The sequence below is a fragment of the Henningerozyma blattae genome, chromosome 1 (genome assembly GCF_000315915.1).
Source record: "Henningerozyma blattae CBS 6284 chromosome 1, complete genome".
Taxonomy (NCBI): domain Eukaryota; kingdom Fungi; phylum Ascomycota; class Saccharomycetes; order Saccharomycetales; family Saccharomycetaceae; genus Henningerozyma; species Henningerozyma blattae.
The window spans coordinates 1250885-1270407 of NC_020185.1; the positions used below are offsets into that span (position 1 = coordinate 1250885).

The window sequence follows — 19523 nt, forward strand, 5'->3', positions numbered from 1 at the left end:
TGTCTAAAGTAGCTCTACAATATGGACAATAGGATTTGGATGCGATGAAGACTTCGTTTTTACCGATTAAGTCCTTGACACGCTTAACAGTAGTCTGTGAGACCATTTTGCTTGAGGAAGAGGTTGAGAATAGCTTGGAGCACAAGGATCTAATCATTGTGAATACGATCAAGAGGAAGAGAAGGGTGTAAAAACTCATACCTGCCCCCTTATATACGTATGATACGATAGGCATTCAAGAAACGATCCTCAAATATTTCTCGCACATGCATTTAAAGGGGTGTTATCTTGTCAAATCGAATGTTGGTTCTAGTAGGTCTTTATTATTTTCTTTCGGCTATTAATTTAAAATCATGCCGAATTGCTTAATAAGCAACAAAATATAAAGTAAACTAGAGAGAAAAGTGTGTTGATTAAACATGTACACAACTGTATATAGGCAAATATATATGGAGATAGATAAACTTATACAATCCCTCTCAACAGTTCTTGTAATTCGCCAGTTTGTTTTAATTTTTGCAAATCGTCGTTGCCTCCAATGTGTCTGCCGTTGATATATGTATTGGGGACTGTCTTTTGGCCTGTGTAATCAATAATTGCTTGTTTCACTTCTGCACCATTTTCAATCTCATCAACAGTGATTAGTAATACTTTATCTTTGGGAACATGCAAGTCATCGAATAAGGTTTCTAGTGTCTTTTTCGAGTAAGGGCAATCGGATTTACGTGCTACAAAGATCGGTTTGGCATTGATCCATGCTTTAACTTGATCAAGAACCGCATGTGATGGTTTGACGTAGGGAACTTCTGGATGTTGAGCCATTTTTATTTTATTTTATTTTATAAAGTTTTATAAAGTTTTGGAGTCTTTAGGTATTTGCTAAGAGGTTTCGCGATCTTCGCTAATCGTAACCTCTTTTATATCTTGTTATGTTTTATCGTTAAGTTTGTGTCTCGTTTAACACTTTTTTGTCTATCTAATTCTTTTGCCTATAAGAGGAAAAATCTATTTAGGGAGGGAGAAATAAATCTAAGTGTTTTTTTATTAGAATGCATAGAGGTTTTCTTACTTTCATGGTTTGTTGATAAGATGAGAAACAAGTAGTAATACCAGTATGTATAATAACTTCTTGTAAAAGATAATTCACTAAATTTTAGACAAGTTTATCTCAAGGTGTTGAAGGTATGATTCGTTTAACAATCGTTTGGAAAGAATGAAAATTAATAGTACCCATTGCAATACATCTATATAATAATTTAGATATATTACAAAAGCACATTCTATTTGTCCTTGTATAAGATTCTCGACCCTTTTATACTTTATTTCACCCTCAAATTCACGTGCAGGCAGATCGCTGCGGGGTTCTCTGTGGGGAATCACATTCTCGTTTTCTCCATGCACGTTTCTTTTGGGAAAAAAGTTTGAATCTCAAGATCTGGAAATTTCTTTTACTCAGCATAGTGAAAAGGGTAGTTTTTACTTGTAGATTTGAAATTTTTCGATCACCATTATTCAAATACTTGAATTTTATTTAAACATTTATATTTTAATTTTACGTGTTGGGTTATATGTTACATTTAGTCTTGTTTAACTTTTCAAGAAAATAAAAAAATAAATAAAAATAAAATCGTCTATACTAGTAGTAGTAATAATAATAGATCAACTATTAAAATGGGTTTATTATCAAGAAATAAAAATAAAAGTAAAAATAAATTTGATGATGATTTTGATAATTATGATGAATTCACGGATAGTGGGAATGTAGAGAATAAAATTAAAAAATCGATTGATCATGTTTCTTCTAAAAATCATGGAGCTTTAGAGGATGAATTGAATAACTTACTCGATTTGATTGAAACAAATGATGAATATCAATATTACAGTAATCAAAAATACGCTGCTAAGATCATGAGGAAAAACTTGAAATTCGGATATTCAAAGCAACACATTAGAATCTTACAACTGTTAGATTTATTAATTATTCAACATATCAAGTTTACAATAGTTTTCAACGATGAAAAATTGTTAAAAAGAATTAGAGGTATTGCAAATAACTCGGCAAGAACTTCTCAATTAAGATTATATGATTCAAAAGTTATCATGGCTGCAAATAATTACATCACATCATGGCAAAAATTCATTGAATCGAATAATTATGTTGATAATAACATTTATTATGGGTTATTACAATTGTCAAAAGATGTTGGTAATGATGAAAATGAGGAGGAAGATAATGATTTCGATGACGTTAATTCCGAAGATAATTTCTATTCTTCTCGCAACAACAATACGTCGAGATTCTCGAGAACTTCTTCATTTTCCACTACAAACAATAAACCTGACGAATACCCTAATTCCCCTTCAAAACCTAAAAAGAGACTCTCGAGATCCGGAAGTATCATGAGTCATTTATCTCTAAGTAAAAATAAAAAAAATTCAACTAAAACTTTTAATGAACCCTATAATGATAATTTTGATGAATACTTGAATGATAATACTTTTTCAAGACGAGAAAGAGCCTTATCAAGACCCGAAAGCTTCAATAATGAGCCACCAATCAGAAGAATCGCTAGTGAAAGGAGTGGTTTGGGTTATAACAATAATATTAACAATACCGATTCTATGCCAAGATCCGAAAGTTTCCGAAGTGATATTTCAGGTCATGAAAGGTTAAGAAGAAATACAATTGGATTTAGAAATGAAAGAACTTCACCCAGTAAATTAAATTATAACAATAACAATAATATGAGACCAAAACGTACAAGCTATATGGATGATACTCCAAATGATCCAGATAAACTTTATAGAATCCCTAATATTAACCTTTCAAAGGCAGAACCAAAAATCCGCACTGTCATCGCTGATGCCTTGACTGCAGCTGTTTCATTAAAAAATGCGGTAACTACTTTACCTTCCTATAAACTTTCGACAGAAGATGAATCTTGTACAAAAAAATTCATTAAAGCAAGAGCTGTGAGAAGAAAAATCTTAAGTTATTTGCAATTGGTTAAGGAGGGTGAATTATTAGGTAGTTTGATTCATGCTAATGAAGAATTAGTTAATGCTTTAACTTTGTATGATAAAAGAAGTGGATTAGACGAGGAAGAAAATTTCAAAGAAAGTTTTGATGCTCGTGACCATAATTCTTCCTCTGATTTAGGTTCAGAATTTTACGATCCTGATGATTTGATTGAAGAAGAACGTTTCAGTTCGGATAGATATTCTAGAGGACAGATTAATAATCCATTTGTTGATTAATAGTTGTTTTTGTTGGTGATGTTCTCTTGATTTGAATTTGTAATTATTTGTTTGGCCCTTAATTTTGAGCTTTGATGCTAGTATTTTAATGTTCGTTTAATATATTAGTACTTTATGTTACTTTTTTTTTTCCATATATAAAATTGATAGATTCAATATATAATTAAATTTATTTTTTTTTAACTTCATCCTATTTATAATTATGTTTTTTTGCATAATACTTTAAGGTTTTGCTCATTTAGAAAAATAAAGATTCTGCTAATAAAAGAAGTGATGCTATGGTATGCACTTTGTATATATTCTATTAATTACTATTGTACAAAAAAAAATAACTGATGAGATCCCACAGCTTCTTAATGCTTGGCGATTTCACCAATTATTCATTGCATCTAATTTATATAAGAAAAATTAAATAGACACATAATTAAATTACAGTCGTTCAAAATAACCAAATCGTTTCCTTAGCATTATTTCTATTTCGCTGTTGTTGTTGTTGGTATTGTTTATTAGAACGAGATATATTCATGGAAGAATTATTTTGTTTTCTATCTATGTATATGGATTGAATTTCTTCTTTGCCTTCATTATTTTAATCTTTTCTTGATCATCTTTAAATTTACTTAACAATTCATTAATTTCTTGCTTCTTACGTTCTCTAATTTGATATCTATAGAAATCTTCTTTGGCATTTTTATTAATTGGTGCAGGTTTAAATTTATTTTCATGTTTGGATAATGGGTTTCTATTTAAAATCTTTTTTCTAATAGAGTTTAAGGACTTAGTGTTCTTACCAACAACCAATGTAAACCCATCTTCATCTACAATAGAACTTTGAATATCTTCTTTGGCTTGTTGTTCTCTTTGTTCGAAAAGTGTCATGTGAGAATGAATGTCTTCCTTTAAATATTCAACATCTAAAGGCTTGTAAAAATTAATAAAGGTTGCAAGGGATGGTGAGGTATATTCCCATTCTATTAGTTTACTTTTATCTTTCATACTAGAATATTTTTTTAATGCATTAAAACAATTGTTTAAACTTGATTCATCTAAGAATTTTAATAGTGCTGTATTTCTTGGAGTAAATCTTTTTTCAGATATGTCACCAGTGGACATAAGATCTGAAGTTAAGCTGGATAAATCTACCACATGTAAACCAAATTCATCATTATATAGAAGATCCTCTACATGTGCCACTGTATCATATTGATTACAAATTTTCTTCATGATAGAGCCTAAACTTTCAACATTTGCTAATAGTGGTATATTTACTAAAAATAAAGAATTACTTTCTTCCTCTAGTTTTGTTTGGTGTTTTTTTATAAACATATAATGATATGATGGTGTCTTTTCTTTCAGACTTTTATGTTTTGGAAGTTTAAATGGGACTACTATAAAGCCATTCTTCATAGATTCTGTTTTCGAAACACCACTATTTTTTGCTGACATTTTTTTTCTATTATATATAGCTCCAATAATTAAGTTTAATACAATTATTAGTCAGTTCAATTTGTTTCTACCTGTTTATTTATTACCTATCTTTTATGTACAAGATTTACTACTTTTTATCTACAATGAAACGATGAGTTTGCTATACTTAACTAACAAAAATCCTTCACCTCCGAAATGAAAAATTTCGAGATTTAGCAGTCATGTGAGTATCACGTGAAAATGTCCTAACCTCAAATCTTATAGAAGATCATTGACATTATTCTCAATGAAGCGGTTCCCAAGTATCCAATTCACCTTATTATTAGAACATGTATATATATGATCTAAATAATTCATTCAGTTTTTGTCTCGTTAGTAGTTTCAGGGGTTCCATCACGTACATTTTGAGTTTCTTTCATTAGTTCATATAATTGAGTAATTTGTTCTGGTGACATTTTTTCTAAAACTGCAGAAGTCATCTTCTCTGAGTCCCAAGATCCATTACTAATTGTTGATAAATAGTCTTGCCAACTAGTTAGAAATCCAACAATATGTAACGGATTCTCGATATCTTTATGCAACCGAAATTCATTTTTTAAATATTGATTACCTAGCTCTCTTTGTAACTGTGGGAGGTTCTTATGTTCTCTTAGAATTCTTCTGTAAAGTTGTAAAGGTGGTAGTAAAAGTTGTCTTGGAGGTCTATTTACAGATCTACGGGTTGCCATCAATAATTGTCTAGTTCCTTTCATTTCCAAATATTATAGGTAGTTTTTTTTCCTGTTTATAGTAAGTATATCGAATAATTTACTCGAACACAAAATCTTGGAAACTTAGTTAGTAGAAATTATTTAGTCTGTTGTTTTTTTTGTTTTAATCCTTTTCTTTACATTTCCTTAAAAATAGGTTTTAAGATTTCCCCACTTAAGAATTGCCGTAATAATGAGAAATTATCTATGTTACTCAATATAAAGTATCTAAAAAAGACTCCCAAAAAGCACTGATAAAAATTTCTTTTTAGTTTCTTTTATTAAATATTTAAAACTGCTAGCTATGTATTTGATGTAATTCAGTGTTTGAGAAGTCTATGGAGTAAATATCCTTAGCATTTGTATTTTTTTAATGAAAAGATTACCCAAAATATCTAGTAAATTAAAAATATACCTAATGAATTAATTAATGCTTTGTTTTTAGGCTGTATTTTACTTTCACAATTTAACGGTAAATGCAATATGAAAAATAAACTATGTTTCTTAGTATGCTCTAATTCTACTTGCGTAAAAATTTGTAATAGAATGTTACGATTTTAATATACTTTAAGAATGAGAGGGGGACTAGGTAAAAAAAATATCATTAGAATATTTATACGTTATTTAATAGCTTAATATATATATATATATATATATATCATCTATTAATAGAAAATGTACTCTGCATAACTAACTTGTAGTAACCGAGTAATTTCTACCAGCACCTTTATAGCTAAAGATTTTGTTCAAAAACTATTTTTCTTCAAGTCTTGAGATAAACTTAATGCTAAAAAAAGCTTAGCTTTTCAATAAAAAACATGTTTTTGATACTTGTTGAATATATATACTACAAGAAGTTATTAGAATGTCATTCATTTCCAAAAATGTTTTGCGAAAGTGATACTCTGAATTTGTTTGGTACTGTTTAGTGCTTCCATATACATATTATTATGTGAGATAGTGGAGTAGCATACCCCATGGAGTACCTGCTGTATATTTAGTAAATAAAGGTGTTTTAAAGTAATCCAAAATGATTAATAGTAAGTAGTAATGTTTTTACTATTAGAGTACTTATGTAATGCTTTAAATTTAAGATTAACTGTAAAGGAAAAGAATAGTTACCAGAATAGGTATTGTAAGTAATTAGATAAACAAAGTATAATGAGTATAATGCGGGTTGATAAATTCCTATTGGCTTAGGATTTTCTGCAGTTTTCTTCTTTTTCCTGTCCATTTAGAATGTTTCAAATTGAAACATGTCTGAAGTTGACGCGCGTCACAATTGGAAAAAAATATGAAGCAGAACCAAAGCACTATGAATAGTTCTGTGAAAAGCATTGAATCTTTCAAGTAATCAGTTGTTGATCATTATTATATAAAAAAGAATGTAATTTATTTTAAGGAAATTCTTCAAAAATTTGAAATTCCATATATCAAAGCTATAATATATTAATCAAAGAAAAATATCTTATACATTATCTAAAAAAATGTCAAATGATATACCCACTCGAGTTTCTGTCTTAGCACCTTCGCATATGCAGTCTTCTAATAGTATTACAACTAGTACAAGCTCAGCATCCATGATATTCAATCAAACTGCTTCTCCTAGCGCTGCTTTTGAACAAGTATCTGGAAAACCTAATTCTGGTAATTCAGGGATAGTTGGGCTTGCCATTGGATTACCAATTGGTATATTTTGTATTTGTCTAATACTAGTTATGCTATATTTCTACTTTAAAAAATCGCATGCTCAAAAAATGAGTCAGTTTTATTCACCAAGAAACATAAATAATAACAGTCAGACCCCACATAGTAATTGGATTTCAGAATTTTTATATGGTAATAATACCCCATTATATTCATCAAAGGGACTATATCCAATGACTGGAAAGGATTGGGCACCACATGAAGGTGTCTCAGCGAAAATTAAATATCATATTTCTCAACCAGTTATACCGGAAGAACATATTCAATCACCCAGAGATATCATATCTAAAGAAAAAAATAAAGAGATTAATCAAAATATGTATCTAAATAACACTAGTCATATATCAAAGAAATTTATCAGAACACCCAGAACAATAACAGGACAATATCTGCCATCTGAGTTACCTCTTGAATTAGAAAAAACAGAAGAATCTTTAGATATGACCATGGCTAGGTGGTTTCAAAATGGTACTACATATATTAAAAACTATTCATTTGCTTTACCAACAGCTTTAAAAACGCCAACTATTCAATTGAAAAAAATGAATTTTTTGAATAATATAGAGAAGGGATTTGTTGATCTTGAAAAGGATCAATATTATGATGAACGATCTCCGATACTAAGTGAGGCGGATACAAATATCCCTTCAAAGTATGATAGTCTATTTAAAAATGATAACATTAGCTCTCTTGAAGTTTCTACTAAACACGAGTCTATAACATATGGTACGATAAAAGAGCAAGTTTTAGAAATCGCAACCCCTAAAAATGCCAAAATGGGGCATTTAATAGATACTAATATAATAGATGTTAAAAATATACCAAAGAAGAAGAAGAAAAGTAAAAGAAGAAAAAAATATTTAGAGTCAAAACCATTACCATTGACACCAAATTCAAAATTAATTAAGGATAATAATGATAACAATAATAATAGCGAATTTAAAGAAATTAAAAAAAGCATAGTAGGAACTGATGAATTCAAGCCTGGCGCTGTCTGCCGAGTAGTAGAAGAATATTCACCAATACTAAAAGAAGAAATTCATTTGTATGTCGGAGAATTTGTAAAAATATTAACCACGCATACTGATGGTTGGTGCATAGTGGAAAAATGTCATTTTGATGGATCCACTAAAACTTTAATTAATTTTGAAAAAACAGATATTTCAGGAATGGACTATTTAAATGAAGATAGGGGGATTGTTCCTGGTAAGGTATTAAGGAAGTATAATCCTGGGGCTGTGTAATGACATAATGAATGAATGGTTTTTAATATTATATAATTATATTTTTATATATTTGGTTTAATTATAATAGAGTAATAACTAATATAGTGAAGGTCAAAGGTCTTTAATAAGTATTATAGTTGATATTAAGCATATAAGGTAAGAGGGTTGTTAACAATAGTTTTAGGTTCTGGGGCAGAAGTTGGCATACCAAAACATAATTGTTATTTAACTATCCAACTCTTTGGAATATCTACTGGTAAAGCAACTTGTATTTGTTGATTAAAGTTTTGTAAGTTTGCTCCTATACCCATGGCTTCTATCATGGTCCAAGACTGGATTTGTGTAGCACCAGACACTTGTTCACCGAATAATGGTAATAAGTCAGGATGAGCTGGGTATTCCTTCTGTAGCTTCTTGGTGACGGCTTCATCGACAAAGAAAATAATTGAATCAAAGGCCTTATCTCTTACAGCTACTGGTCTTCTAGCACCATTAGTATCTTTAGCAACACTATTCCAAACCTTCTTATGAGCATCACCAGTTAAGATAATGGTGCGGTTTAATTGGCAATTGAAGTGAGTTGGAACATTTTTAATTATAGTATGTACAGATTCTTGTAGAACATCAACTGTAATACCTGAAGGTAATTGAGGTCTTAAATTGTAAACGGTACGTCTTTCAGCAATTGGTTTAAGGTAAAAAGAAGATGTAGAAGTTGGCATGTTTTAATATATGTTTGACAGATTTGTAGGATGCTAATTTTATAATTCCAAGATATGCTTAATGCTAAAGAATAGGATATATTGGCCCTTATATATTGATCAATTTTAAGAAATTTTTATCATCCAAGGCATTAGAGATATTGAGTTTGTATGAATGGTTACACATTATTACTCAAACATTTATTTATCAACACAAGTAAATATATATATATATATATATATATATATATTAGGTACTACACCCTTATCTTTAATAGCTCTAGTAGAAAATAGATGCTACTACTTGAGTCTTGATTTAAAAGAGTATCTTTTTTCACAAAAAATGCATCGACTATTTTTTTGAGCCTTTGTTAATTGTAATATTAGTAATTTTACTAGTTAAAAGAGTATATCTTCTAAATTCCCATCCGCGTATTTTCTTAGAAAGAACTGTAGAGGGAATTCAATGGTAATTTCCGCCGTATTAAATATACAAATGTAGGTAATATAAAAGAAAAAGAAAGTTTTGTTAATATCATGAGAATAATATGCATTTATGGAATATTGTCCTTATTTTTTTAAGAATAATTATTTATGTTTATTAAATGCTATAGAGTATACTAATTTTTTTTGCATAGGGTTAAATGAAACTTAATAAAGATAAAATGGAATATGAATAAAGTTTGATTGTAAAAGTTCTTGAAAGTATAGAAGAAAGTGTAAGATATCTCAGCTACTATAACACTTTTCCAAAAATGTGGAAAAATTTGGTTGAATGTATTATAATAAAACTTCTATCTTTGTCATTAGTTTTTTTTGATTTAATAATGGGAGTTGGTGTTGTACTCTTTTGTGAATTTTGGGTTCTATCTCTCTTCATGCTTACGTGTGATATATCAGTAAGTTCCTCAGCCACTGTCTTTGTATGTCTATTAGAATGAGATTTTACACGAAGTTCTTTAGAAAAAGTGGCATTTGATCTACCGCTTATTTCAGCTGCTACAGTAGTGTTAGTTTGTTCTCTAATTTCATTAGCTACAGTTCTTTTGGACTTTTCTTTAATTTCACTTGCGACAGTGATTTTAGAATCTTCATTAATTTCTCTGGCCACTGTTATTTTTGATTTTTCTTTTATTTCATTTGCGACAGTAATTTTAGAATCTTCATTGATTTCTTTGGCTACAGTTTTCACATGTTGAATCAAAGAACCTTCTTTTTCTTCTTCTAAATATCTTTCTAATTTTGTAATCTTTATTTGCAACTTAAAAATATCATTTTGAAGCTTATTGTCCTTTCTTTTCCAAAAAGATATTTGATTAGATTTACTAGAAAGAGAAGTAATGGAGGAAATGGAAGTCGTTGGAGTCACTATGGTGCCTTTTTCTAGAAATTGTTGTTTTTTACTTAATTCCATCTTTAATTCATCGAAATGTTGTTGAATTGCATTTAAATTGGTATGGTTTGGTTCAATCTTGAAATCTTTGCTAGACATTTTGTAAATTTTCGTTTAAAAATAAAGTTAAATAGGAATATATTATTAAGAATATGAGTTGTATTGTTTGGTGAAGATATAGAAAAACAATACTAAGAAGAGAGTCGAGGAACAAGATAATATTTATCCGTCAAGATTCAGATCGTTTATATATCATTATAAATCAGACTAAAATATACGGATGTGTCATTAAACTACCAGTTGTTGTATTATACTCTAGACAATATACATTATGTATATCCTATATTGGTTATTCTCCGCCAACTTAAATCTCGAGTTTGATTATTAAATAACTGTTGCTAGCTCCATTATCAGTTACTTAGCCAGTAATTATAGTAATTCTTGGCAAGTATGTTAGCTAAGATTTCGCGGAAGCGGAGGCGGAAGCGGATGGCAGATGTATAGTAGTCGGAATATCCCCTTTAAGAACACCGACACTTAAAATCTCTTTATAATAGAATACTAATGTTGACAGATATTTTCAAAGTTCTTGGCCAGCTTTCCTTTTAATGAAAAATAAAGGTCACAATAAGCTCCAGATGCATAGATGGTTTAAGAACTTGGGTTACCAACTTGTAAGAAGTGTGATGTTTATAAGACGTGTATCTTATATTCGGCAGAAGCAGAATACGGCAAAACAAAGGTACTGTTATTTTATACGAGGTACACGATTTAAAAAGGAGCGTACCCAGCTACTTTATTACTAGTTAGCTTAGGAATTAATCCTTGTCAGTGAAATATTGTTTTTCTTAAGATTTAAATTCTTGGCTTTGAATGTTATGTTTTATTGTCTTGTGTAATTCCGTTTATAGAAAAGAATCTGTCCTAATCATTCACATGAACTATTTTTTTTATAATTACTAAAAATTTATTTATAAATCTTCCTTTTTCATTAATAAGCTTCTCACAAGAATGGTTGCTTATACTCTAAAACAATCTTGCTCCGGTGAAAGATATTACTAGGTAGCTAATCGCAGGGTAGAAGCAGTCACGTTAAATGATATATCCAGTATTTTTTTTTTTGCTTACAATATATAATTTGTGGAACCAGAACTTTATGAGAAAAATTTTTAATTAATACTGGAGAATAATAAAAATTAAAATTCACAGAGAGTTAATCACTTTTATAAACTATTATCTAAGATTAATATATAAAGTTACTCGGTACTATACATAAACAAATTTAAGTTTTTTTGAAATATATGAACGAATATCCTTATAGGCTAACCAGAATTGAATATTTTGCCCTATAATTTTATTTCAGAGTCATTTATTTTGTTACTACTAGCTCTATCCGGCAAGATTATTCTATAAAAGATTAGTAACTTCAATTTAAACAAAAGTTACTAAAACAGGTTCGTTGGTTGTGGAAAATGCATTATTTATTATCCTGGATAGGTTTTATACATAACATTTCAATATCTATAATGCTATAGGGGAGTTATTTTAAACACCACCTAGTCAGTAGTTGCATAGTTGAAATTATGTTTGTGAGCTTTTAAGAATAAAGTAAAACAAACAAAAAATACTTTTCTTATCGCATATAAATTATTCGTTGTTCTTTTTAGGAAAGAAGAATACATAAAAATTGATAAAATAAACTATTTAACTGATCAAAATTTTTAATCTTAGAAAATATATAAAACTTATTTTGAAATTTTTTTGATTGCAAAATAGTAATAGTTTATATGTCTATTGTTATTTAATTTCAAATTTTCTATTAGAATAAAATCGTATTTCCGATTCATAGGTATAGTACTACAAATTCAATTTTTAATCGGATCTTATCGAAAATTAAATTATAGTTTTTAAAGATTATTACAATATTAATATTTTATATTTATTAACTAATTTAAAAATTTATTTTTTTAAACTTATCAACACCAGAAAAATTGAATAATTTCTTTTAATAACTAATAATTTTTAAACTAAAATTAAACAATCAGGAATAAATTTCCTAATTAGGAAAACCCAACTGTCAAAAAGAGCTTATCTCAAGAATTTATTTAAAATTTTCACTATTCTTACACATAATTATTATTAATGAAAGCCTTAGGTCATCTTCAGAAATATCAATTTTATCGGTATTCTATTTATTCAATTAAAAATATTAAGCAATTAATTGTCTATCATATATATGTCCGAAGATAATTAATTATAGCCGAAGGTATAAATTTATATCCAGGCATCTCAAATCCCAACCTTATAAAAGACATATGCGAAGAAAAAAATAAAGTAAAAGTATTATTGAGTAGAAATAAGTTATTTGCTAGTAATAAGGTTGCTGAACTAAAACAAAATATAAATAGAGGATATATTATTTACAATACCAAGATTAAAGATTAACTCTTATGAAAAAACGCTAAGAAAAACGAATTAAAACATCAAAATCAAAATCAAAATCGAAAAAAAAAAACAGCAACATTATGCCTTTTGCCAATCCTGCTTTAACATCTATCATTAACCGTCGTACACTATACAAATTAAAGCCTACTTTACCAACTGGTTTGACTTTGAAACAAATTCAAGATGCTGTTCATGAAGTTGTTAAACACACCCCTACTGCTCATAATTCTCAACCAAACCGTGCCATTATTTTAACTGGTAAGTCTCATCATAAAATATGGGATCATGTTGTTAAAGAAATGGGTGAAAACTCACTAGGTGTTAGACGTCCAACTTCAGTTAGAGATGAAGCGTTTGGGTCTGTTTTTTTCTTTATTGATGAAGCTATTACTAGGAAGTTACAGAAAGAATTTCCAAAACACGATTTCACATTTCCGTTATTTGATGAACAGGTTACAGGCGCTGCTCAAATCCAGACTTGGACAGTTTTACAATCGATGGGATTAGGGGCTCATTTACAACATTATAATTTCTTCATTGATGATTCATTACCAGAAGATATTCCAAAAAGTTGGAAATTAAAAGGCCAATTAGTATTTGGTACCCCAATTGCTGGTCCAAGAGAAAAGATTTTCCAAGACAATCCAATTAAAATCTATGATTAAAAGCATTATTATTCTTATTATTCTTATTCTTCTTCTTCTTCTTATTATTATTATTTTTTTTTTTTTTTCAATTCTTTTTGTACAATAAAATCAATTACTCAAGTGTATTCTTCTTATACTTTTATTACATTAAATACTTTTAAATTCAAAACATATTTTTTAATCTACATGTAAAAATTTCATATGCTGTATTTCTTTTCCCAAATAGGTAAATATGGAGAGAATTTAACCTAATTTGGTACATATATATATTTACAGAGCCTCCAGATATCAAATAAAACAATAAAAACTTGTATATAGTATAGTTTTAAACAAATATGTTTGAATCGTAATTAATAATTAGATATATATACGTATATATTCTCTAAGGGACATGCAAGTTTTATTCTAATGAAATATTTAATGTTTCAAAAATTAAATGTAACGTGATCAATCTATTGAAACCTCTATAAATTCATGACATTCCAAAGGGTAACTAATCTAATAAACTTTGACCGGGTTTTCGACATATTCTTTAACATCAGCTTGACCGGTTGGTAAACCAAAACATAATTGAGACTTAACAACCCAACTTTTTGGAATATCGGCTGGTAAAGCATCTTGAACAAATTGATTGAAATGTTGTAAGTTGGCACCCATACCCATAGATTCCACAGCTACCCAGGATTGGACTTGAGCAGCACCAGAAACTTGTTCACCGAATAATGGTAATAAGTCATGATGAGCTGGGTATTCATTTTGTAGCTTCCTAGTGACGGCTTCATCGACAAAGAAAACAACAGTACCAAAAGTTTCATCTCTTTCTGCAATAGCTCTTCTAGCACCATTAGTAGCCTTAGCAACACTATCCCAAACCTTCTTATGAGCATCACCAGTTAAGATAATAGCACGGTTTAATTGACAGTTGAAATGAGTTGGAACGTCTCTAACAATCGTTTGTATAGCTGCTTGCACAGTGTCAATAGAAATACCAGATGGTAATTCTGGTTTTAAGTTGTAGATGGTACGTCTTTCAGAAATTGGCTTTAAATATTGAGAGTAAGACATTTTAATAATTTGGTTTTGGATATAATTGAAATTGATTGATGATATTTTTTTGTACTATTTATTATTTCATATAAATAAAATAACAATTGAAATTAAGTTCCAAGATGTACAAAATATATATGGCTTATATACAAATTTCAAGCGGTAGAATTAACACGATCTAGAGTACTGATTTCATAGTCATAATCTCATCTGCCATGGTTTACTGTTTGTTTTTTTTTCTTTTTTTTAGCTAGAAACTAGTGAAGACTCTGAAATTTACTACAACCTTAATCTATTTTTTTTATCATTATTGTAATATTACTAAGATCACCACATTTTCCTGTAAAAAAGATTTTCAGATGAGAATAGTCCCCACTTACAAAACATTCCCGAGAGCAGCTATTATTACCAGAAGCGGACATCTGTTTTACACTTTTTTACACCTGGAAATAGTAGTATGCTGAAACAAATGCCATTCTCATCTCAGAATGTTTAGATTGATGAACAAATAACATCCAAGGACAGAATTAGAAATGATAACAATATAATATCGTGATAGTGTAGTAACTTTAGTAATAGGTGTAGCAACATGCGTGTTATAGATTAAGAGCAATAGACAAGCAATACTAGATGCTTTAGAAATGTGGTGAAGAAATGCAAATAAGGCACTGAAACATAGTGCCATTGCATAATAGTTATTTGAAAAAAGAATTAAAGGTTACATAATTTTATAAAAAGAAATATATATATATAATAATTATGAACATTAATCTTCTCTCAAATGAAATTTTTTTAATTTATCATCAGATTTGAATATTTTAGAATATTAATAGAGAAAAAAAAGAACTACGACGCGCTATGAAGTTTAAATTTATTCGTAAACTTTAACTGGGTTGCTGGCGTATTCTTTTTCACCAGCTGGAGCAGCTGGAACACCGAAGTTCAATTGAGCTTGTAAAACCCAGTTCTTTGGAATATCAGCTGGTAAAGCAGCTTCAACTAATTGGTTGTAATGTTGTAAGTGACCACCTAAACCAATGGCTTCCAAAGCAGTCCAGGCTTGGATTTGAACGGCACCAGAGGACTGGTCAGCCCAAACTGGGAAAGCATCCTTGTAAATGGCAAATTGAGATTGCATATTCTTGGTAACACTAGAGTCAGTGAAGAAAAGGACGGAACCGAAAGCTTCATCTCTAATGGAAGCTGGTCTCTTGGCACCGTCCCCATTACCAATAGCCTTAACGACACTGTCCCAGACCTTGGTCTTAGTAGCACCGGTAATGATAACAGCACGGTTTGGTTGAGAGTTGAAAGCAGATGGGGTTTCCTTGACAATTTCTTGAACAATGGATTGGATATCCTTCAAAGTAACATTGGATGGCAAAACTGGTTTCAAAGCGTAAATTGTACGACGTTGAGCAATTGGTTTCAAAATTGGAGAGGCGGCAGACATTTCGATGAAGTTTTTTTTTGGTGGTTTTTTGTTTGTTGTATTAAAGCAACTGAGTTGATCTATTTATAAATTAATTACAAAGAACGTATAGAACGAAAGATCAATTGTTATAAGATGTGATCAATATATGCTTGCTATTTATATGCAATATTTCGTATGCCAACATCTATCCAACAATTATAACCATTCAATAGGTTACGTATGTTGAACCTACGTGTTTTATTTTAAGTACCATGACAACCATTACCTAAACGGTATTAGGTTTTGATATAATTAATCAGCAAACTGAGTAATATTATATCTTTTACTTAGTTTGGCGTCATCAAAAGATCAATATTTTCTGAAATCTCGGATATTCACCTCGTGAGAAATCTCTATAGGTGTAATCTAGGTATATCAGGTGTGTACTGCGTTTTCTGTGCTACACTTGCCAGAATCGGATCCGTTAGGGGGAAAAAAATAGTGGCTTCTGCCAAATATCTAATGGCTAATTATTTGAAACTAAACTACATCAAGTAAACGTGATCTTAAAGGGGCGGAAAAATTAATCAGCATACAAGATTGTAATATTAGTAATATTAGCAAACAATGAAAATGTATACATGAACATAAATAGACATATATATATATATGTCTAGATGACGACTGTTTCATTTGTGATTGATAATTGATAATTTATCAGGTATGTATGTATGGTAGTATAACTATTAATAGTAAATTATTCATATATGCTTAAAAATTAAAAAAGGGATAAAATGTGATTGATTATACTTGAAGGAATGTTAGTTGAAATCAATGGGTAAAAAAAAACAGAATAACAACATTAGGTTGCTATGTGTGTGAAATAAACATTAAGACAAAGAATACATGATAGTATATGTTTGGGACATTAGAAAATAAAAGCTGACACGTTTAGATTTACGTGAAGTAGAATTTAAAGAAAAAAAAGGGATGAGAGGGGAGGGGGGAGTGAATGCAGAATTGTGAGTAAATTTTAATTTTTTAATATTTTTTTTTGTGCTGTTAACACCAGAATGCAGCGACTCTCTTCCATTTTGGACCATTTCTTAATTTTTCTCTATACTCCTCATCTTCTTGACGTAACAGTTCTTCATCATATATAGTTCTATGTGAGATCAGATCAATATCCTTTGCTCTAATGAATAATCTCCAGTCACGTTTCCAAATCTTGTAACCGAAATAGAATACAATTAGGATAGGCATGGCCAAGTAGTTGGAGAAGAAACTATTAGCATCTGGGGTATGAGTCCCCATTGGTACCAATGCAACCCAAAATTGTGCTATCAAAGCTAAAATCATCATAATGGCAGCATAAAGAGACCCCAAAATGCCGGTTTGGGACAAATACCCCATTTCTCCTAGGGATCTACCTTGGACCTTCATGGCTCTTCTGAATCTTAAATGGGATAGGCAAATGGCAAACCAAGTAAACAATTGGGATAAACCAGCAATAGCCATTAACCAAGTGAAAACTTCTGTTTCCTTTGGAGAAGTAGCACAAAAGGCAATGACAGCAATGACAGCTGAACAGCACATGGCAATCAAAGGTCTACCTTCACGATCGACATAATCGAAGATCTTAGGAGCACTACCTTGTTGAGCCAAACTCATCAATAAACGAGAAGATGAATAGAAGGCAGAATTACCCACAGAGATAACAGAAATCAAAATAACTGCATTAACAAAATGTTGAGCTACACGAACACCATGTAAAGAAATAGCCAAGACGTAAGGAGAGGCCTTTGTAGCAGAACCACCTGAACCTAATAATTGATCAGAATCGTATGGAACTAAAAATCCAATCAAAATGATGGTATTTAAGAAAATGACTAACACTCTGTAGATAATTTTTTTTGCTGCAGATGGGATGGCCTTTCTTGGATTAGATTGTTCAGCTGCAGTTAAAGCGATAAATTCAGTAGCACCAAATGCGAAAGCTGCGGTAACAAAAGTATCCATAACACCTTTAAATCTTTCAATCTTGGTTTGACCTCTAAATGCACCTGGATCATTCCAATACTTGGCACCAATATAACCATCAGTACCAGCCGCACCTGTATCGATACAAATAGCCAAGATGAAAAACCCACAAATCATGAGAACTTTACAAGTATTGAAAATAAATTCAGCCTCGGCATAACCTTTAGCACCAAAGAAATTAATCAACAGAATCAACACATAAAAGATAACAACAAATACATCAGGATCCACTTTAGTGGTCCAATATTGAATAGTCATAGACGCAGTAACTAATTCCAAGGGACAAACACAAAGCCATTGAATACAATAAACCCATGCGACGGCAAAATTAAAACCAGGATCTACTAAAAAGCTAGGAAACGTATTGAAAGAACCAGTCAAATTACCATAAGCAACAGCCATTTCACCACAAGCTTGAATGATACAATAGATACAAGTACCCATAATACCATAACCGATAACTAAAGGAGCAGGACCTGCAGCAGCTAATGGCTTGGCATTACCAACCAATAAACCAGTACCAATACCTGTCCCCAGGGACATCATAATGACATGTCTTGGCTTAATAGTTTGTCTCAATTCAGCATTAGAATCTTCCTTTTTTTGACCTGGTAAAAGTTCTTCATCTTGTATCGTAGTGCCAATCAATTCCACTTGTTGTTTATTTTCTAGATCATCTATATAAATATCTGGTCCGACTTTTTGATCGTCTTCTAGACCATTGGAGAATGGAGAAGACCGTTGGTATTGGTTATTACCAGGATACTCAGTAGGTTCATCTTTGGATGGAGCAATGGTAATTCGGTCTACGTTTGCCAATGAACTTTCATCATGATGTTCTGCTCTTTTAAACCCTTCCAAGAAGTTTCTAATTCTTTTATTTTTAATATTCGATATAAAATCTTTCTGTGAAGAGTTTTGTGAAGAATCAGATCCATTATTAGTGTCTATCGACCCATCGTCGTAAGAAAATCGGTCTTGTGTCACATTTTCTGTAGTAATATCCTGTAGTGAATTAACACTTGTGCTATCACCTTTAAAATAATTTTTCATTCCTTTTTTTCTTAATCAGAAGTAAATGAAGCTGATGAGAATTTCTAATATTAATTCAAAATAATATTTATATATAACACCCCGGGAATAGCTTGCTTATCCGTATTATTATGAATATGATTAGTATTATTATTATTATTATTATACTAATGCTAATACAATACACCAGGACAATATGATATAGAAGATAAAATATTTGATTAATATTATATAGATACGAGTGGAAGGGAAACAAGGGGAATAAGGAAGAAGAAGAGGAAGAAAGTATGGGTATCCCTTGAGAAAAGGAGAAACAGCTATAAAATTTCCAACCTATGTTAGTGTATATGTTTATATATATATAATGATCTTTTTACAGATTATTTCAATTTAATAGAAAAAAAAGAGAGAGCATTGGTTAGTAATGTCGGTAGCG

At 30.3% G+C, this 19523-nt stretch overlaps 11 protein-coding genes across 11 annotated transcripts; 3 read left to right on the forward strand and 8 right to left on the reverse strand.

Moving 5' to 3' along the window:
• Positions 1–465: 465 nt before the first annotated feature.
• On the reverse strand, positions 466–822 carry TBLA0A05080 (dithiol glutaredoxin GRX1; the record flags this gene model as incomplete). Its single annotated transcript, XM_004177772.1, has 1 exon — positions 466–822. One exon carries the CDS (start codon positions 820–822, stop codon positions 466–468), a length of 357 nt encoding a protein of 118 aa, XP_004177820.1.
• Positions 823–1671: 849 nt separating this feature from the next.
• Positions 1672–3258, forward strand: TBLA0A05090 (uncharacterized protein; the record flags this gene model as incomplete). Its single annotated transcript, XM_004177773.1, has 1 exon — positions 1672–3258. The coding sequence occupies one exon, from the start codon at positions 1672–1674 to the stop codon at positions 3256–3258; it is 1587 nt and encodes a 528-aa protein (XP_004177821.1).
• A 549-nt stretch (positions 3259–3807) lies between these two features.
• RRP7 (Rrp7p) lies at positions 3808–4704 on the reverse strand (the record flags this gene model as incomplete). Its single annotated transcript, XM_004177774.1, has 1 exon — positions 3808–4704. One exon carries the CDS (start codon positions 4702–4704, stop codon positions 3808–3810), a length of 897 nt encoding a protein of 298 aa, XP_004177822.1.
• Positions 4705–5039: 335 nt separating this feature from the next.
• SDH7 (Sdh7p) lies at positions 5040–5438 on the reverse strand (the record flags this gene model as incomplete). The annotated part of the gene is made up of 1 exon (XM_004177775.1): positions 5040–5438. One exon carries the CDS (start codon positions 5436–5438, stop codon positions 5040–5042), a length of 399 nt encoding a protein of 132 aa, XP_004177823.1.
• Positions 5439–6922: 1484 nt separating this feature from the next.
• FUS1 (Fus1p) lies at positions 6923–8386 on the forward strand (the record flags this gene model as incomplete). Its single annotated transcript, XM_004177776.1, has 1 exon — positions 6923–8386. The coding sequence occupies one exon, from the start codon at positions 6923–6925 to the stop codon at positions 8384–8386; it is 1464 nt and encodes a 487-aa protein (XP_004177824.1).
• A 203-nt stretch (positions 8387–8589) lies between these two features.
• Positions 8590–9090, reverse strand: TBLA0A05130 (uncharacterized protein; the record flags this gene model as incomplete). Its single annotated transcript, XM_004177777.1, has 1 exon — positions 8590–9090. One exon carries the CDS (start codon positions 9088–9090, stop codon positions 8590–8592), a length of 501 nt encoding a protein of 166 aa, XP_004177825.1.
• A 715-nt stretch (positions 9091–9805) lies between these two features.
• TBLA0A05140 (uncharacterized protein) lies at positions 9806–10561 on the reverse strand (the record flags this gene model as incomplete). Its single annotated transcript, XM_004177778.1, has 1 exon — positions 9806–10561. The coding sequence occupies one exon, from the start codon at positions 10559–10561 to the stop codon at positions 9806–9808; it is 756 nt and encodes a 251-aa protein (XP_004177826.1).
• Positions 10562–12987: 2426 nt separating this feature from the next.
• TBLA0A05150 (uncharacterized protein) lies at positions 12988–13572 on the forward strand (the record flags this gene model as incomplete). Its single annotated transcript, XM_004177779.1, has 1 exon — positions 12988–13572. One exon carries the CDS (start codon positions 12988–12990, stop codon positions 13570–13572), a length of 585 nt encoding a protein of 194 aa, XP_004177827.1.
• A 480-nt stretch (positions 13573–14052) lies between these two features.
• On the reverse strand, positions 14053–14619 carry TBLA0A05160 (uncharacterized protein; the record flags this gene model as incomplete). Its single annotated transcript, XM_004177780.1, has 1 exon — positions 14053–14619. One exon carries the CDS (start codon positions 14617–14619, stop codon positions 14053–14055), a length of 567 nt encoding a protein of 188 aa, XP_004177828.1.
• An 853-nt stretch (positions 14620–15472) lies between these two features.
• Positions 15473–16054, reverse strand: TBLA0A05170 (nitroreductase family protein; the record flags this gene model as incomplete). Its single annotated transcript, XM_004177781.1, has 1 exon — positions 15473–16054. The coding sequence occupies one exon, from the start codon at positions 16052–16054 to the stop codon at positions 15473–15475; it is 582 nt and encodes a 193-aa protein (XP_004177829.1).
• Positions 16055–17077: 1023 nt separating this feature from the next.
• Positions 17078–19108, reverse strand: TBLA0A05180 (amino acid permease; the record flags this gene model as incomplete). Its single annotated transcript, XM_004177782.1, has 1 exon — positions 17078–19108. One exon carries the CDS (start codon positions 19106–19108, stop codon positions 17078–17080), a length of 2031 nt encoding a protein of 676 aa, XP_004177830.1.
• Positions 19109–19523: the final 415 nt, after the last annotated feature.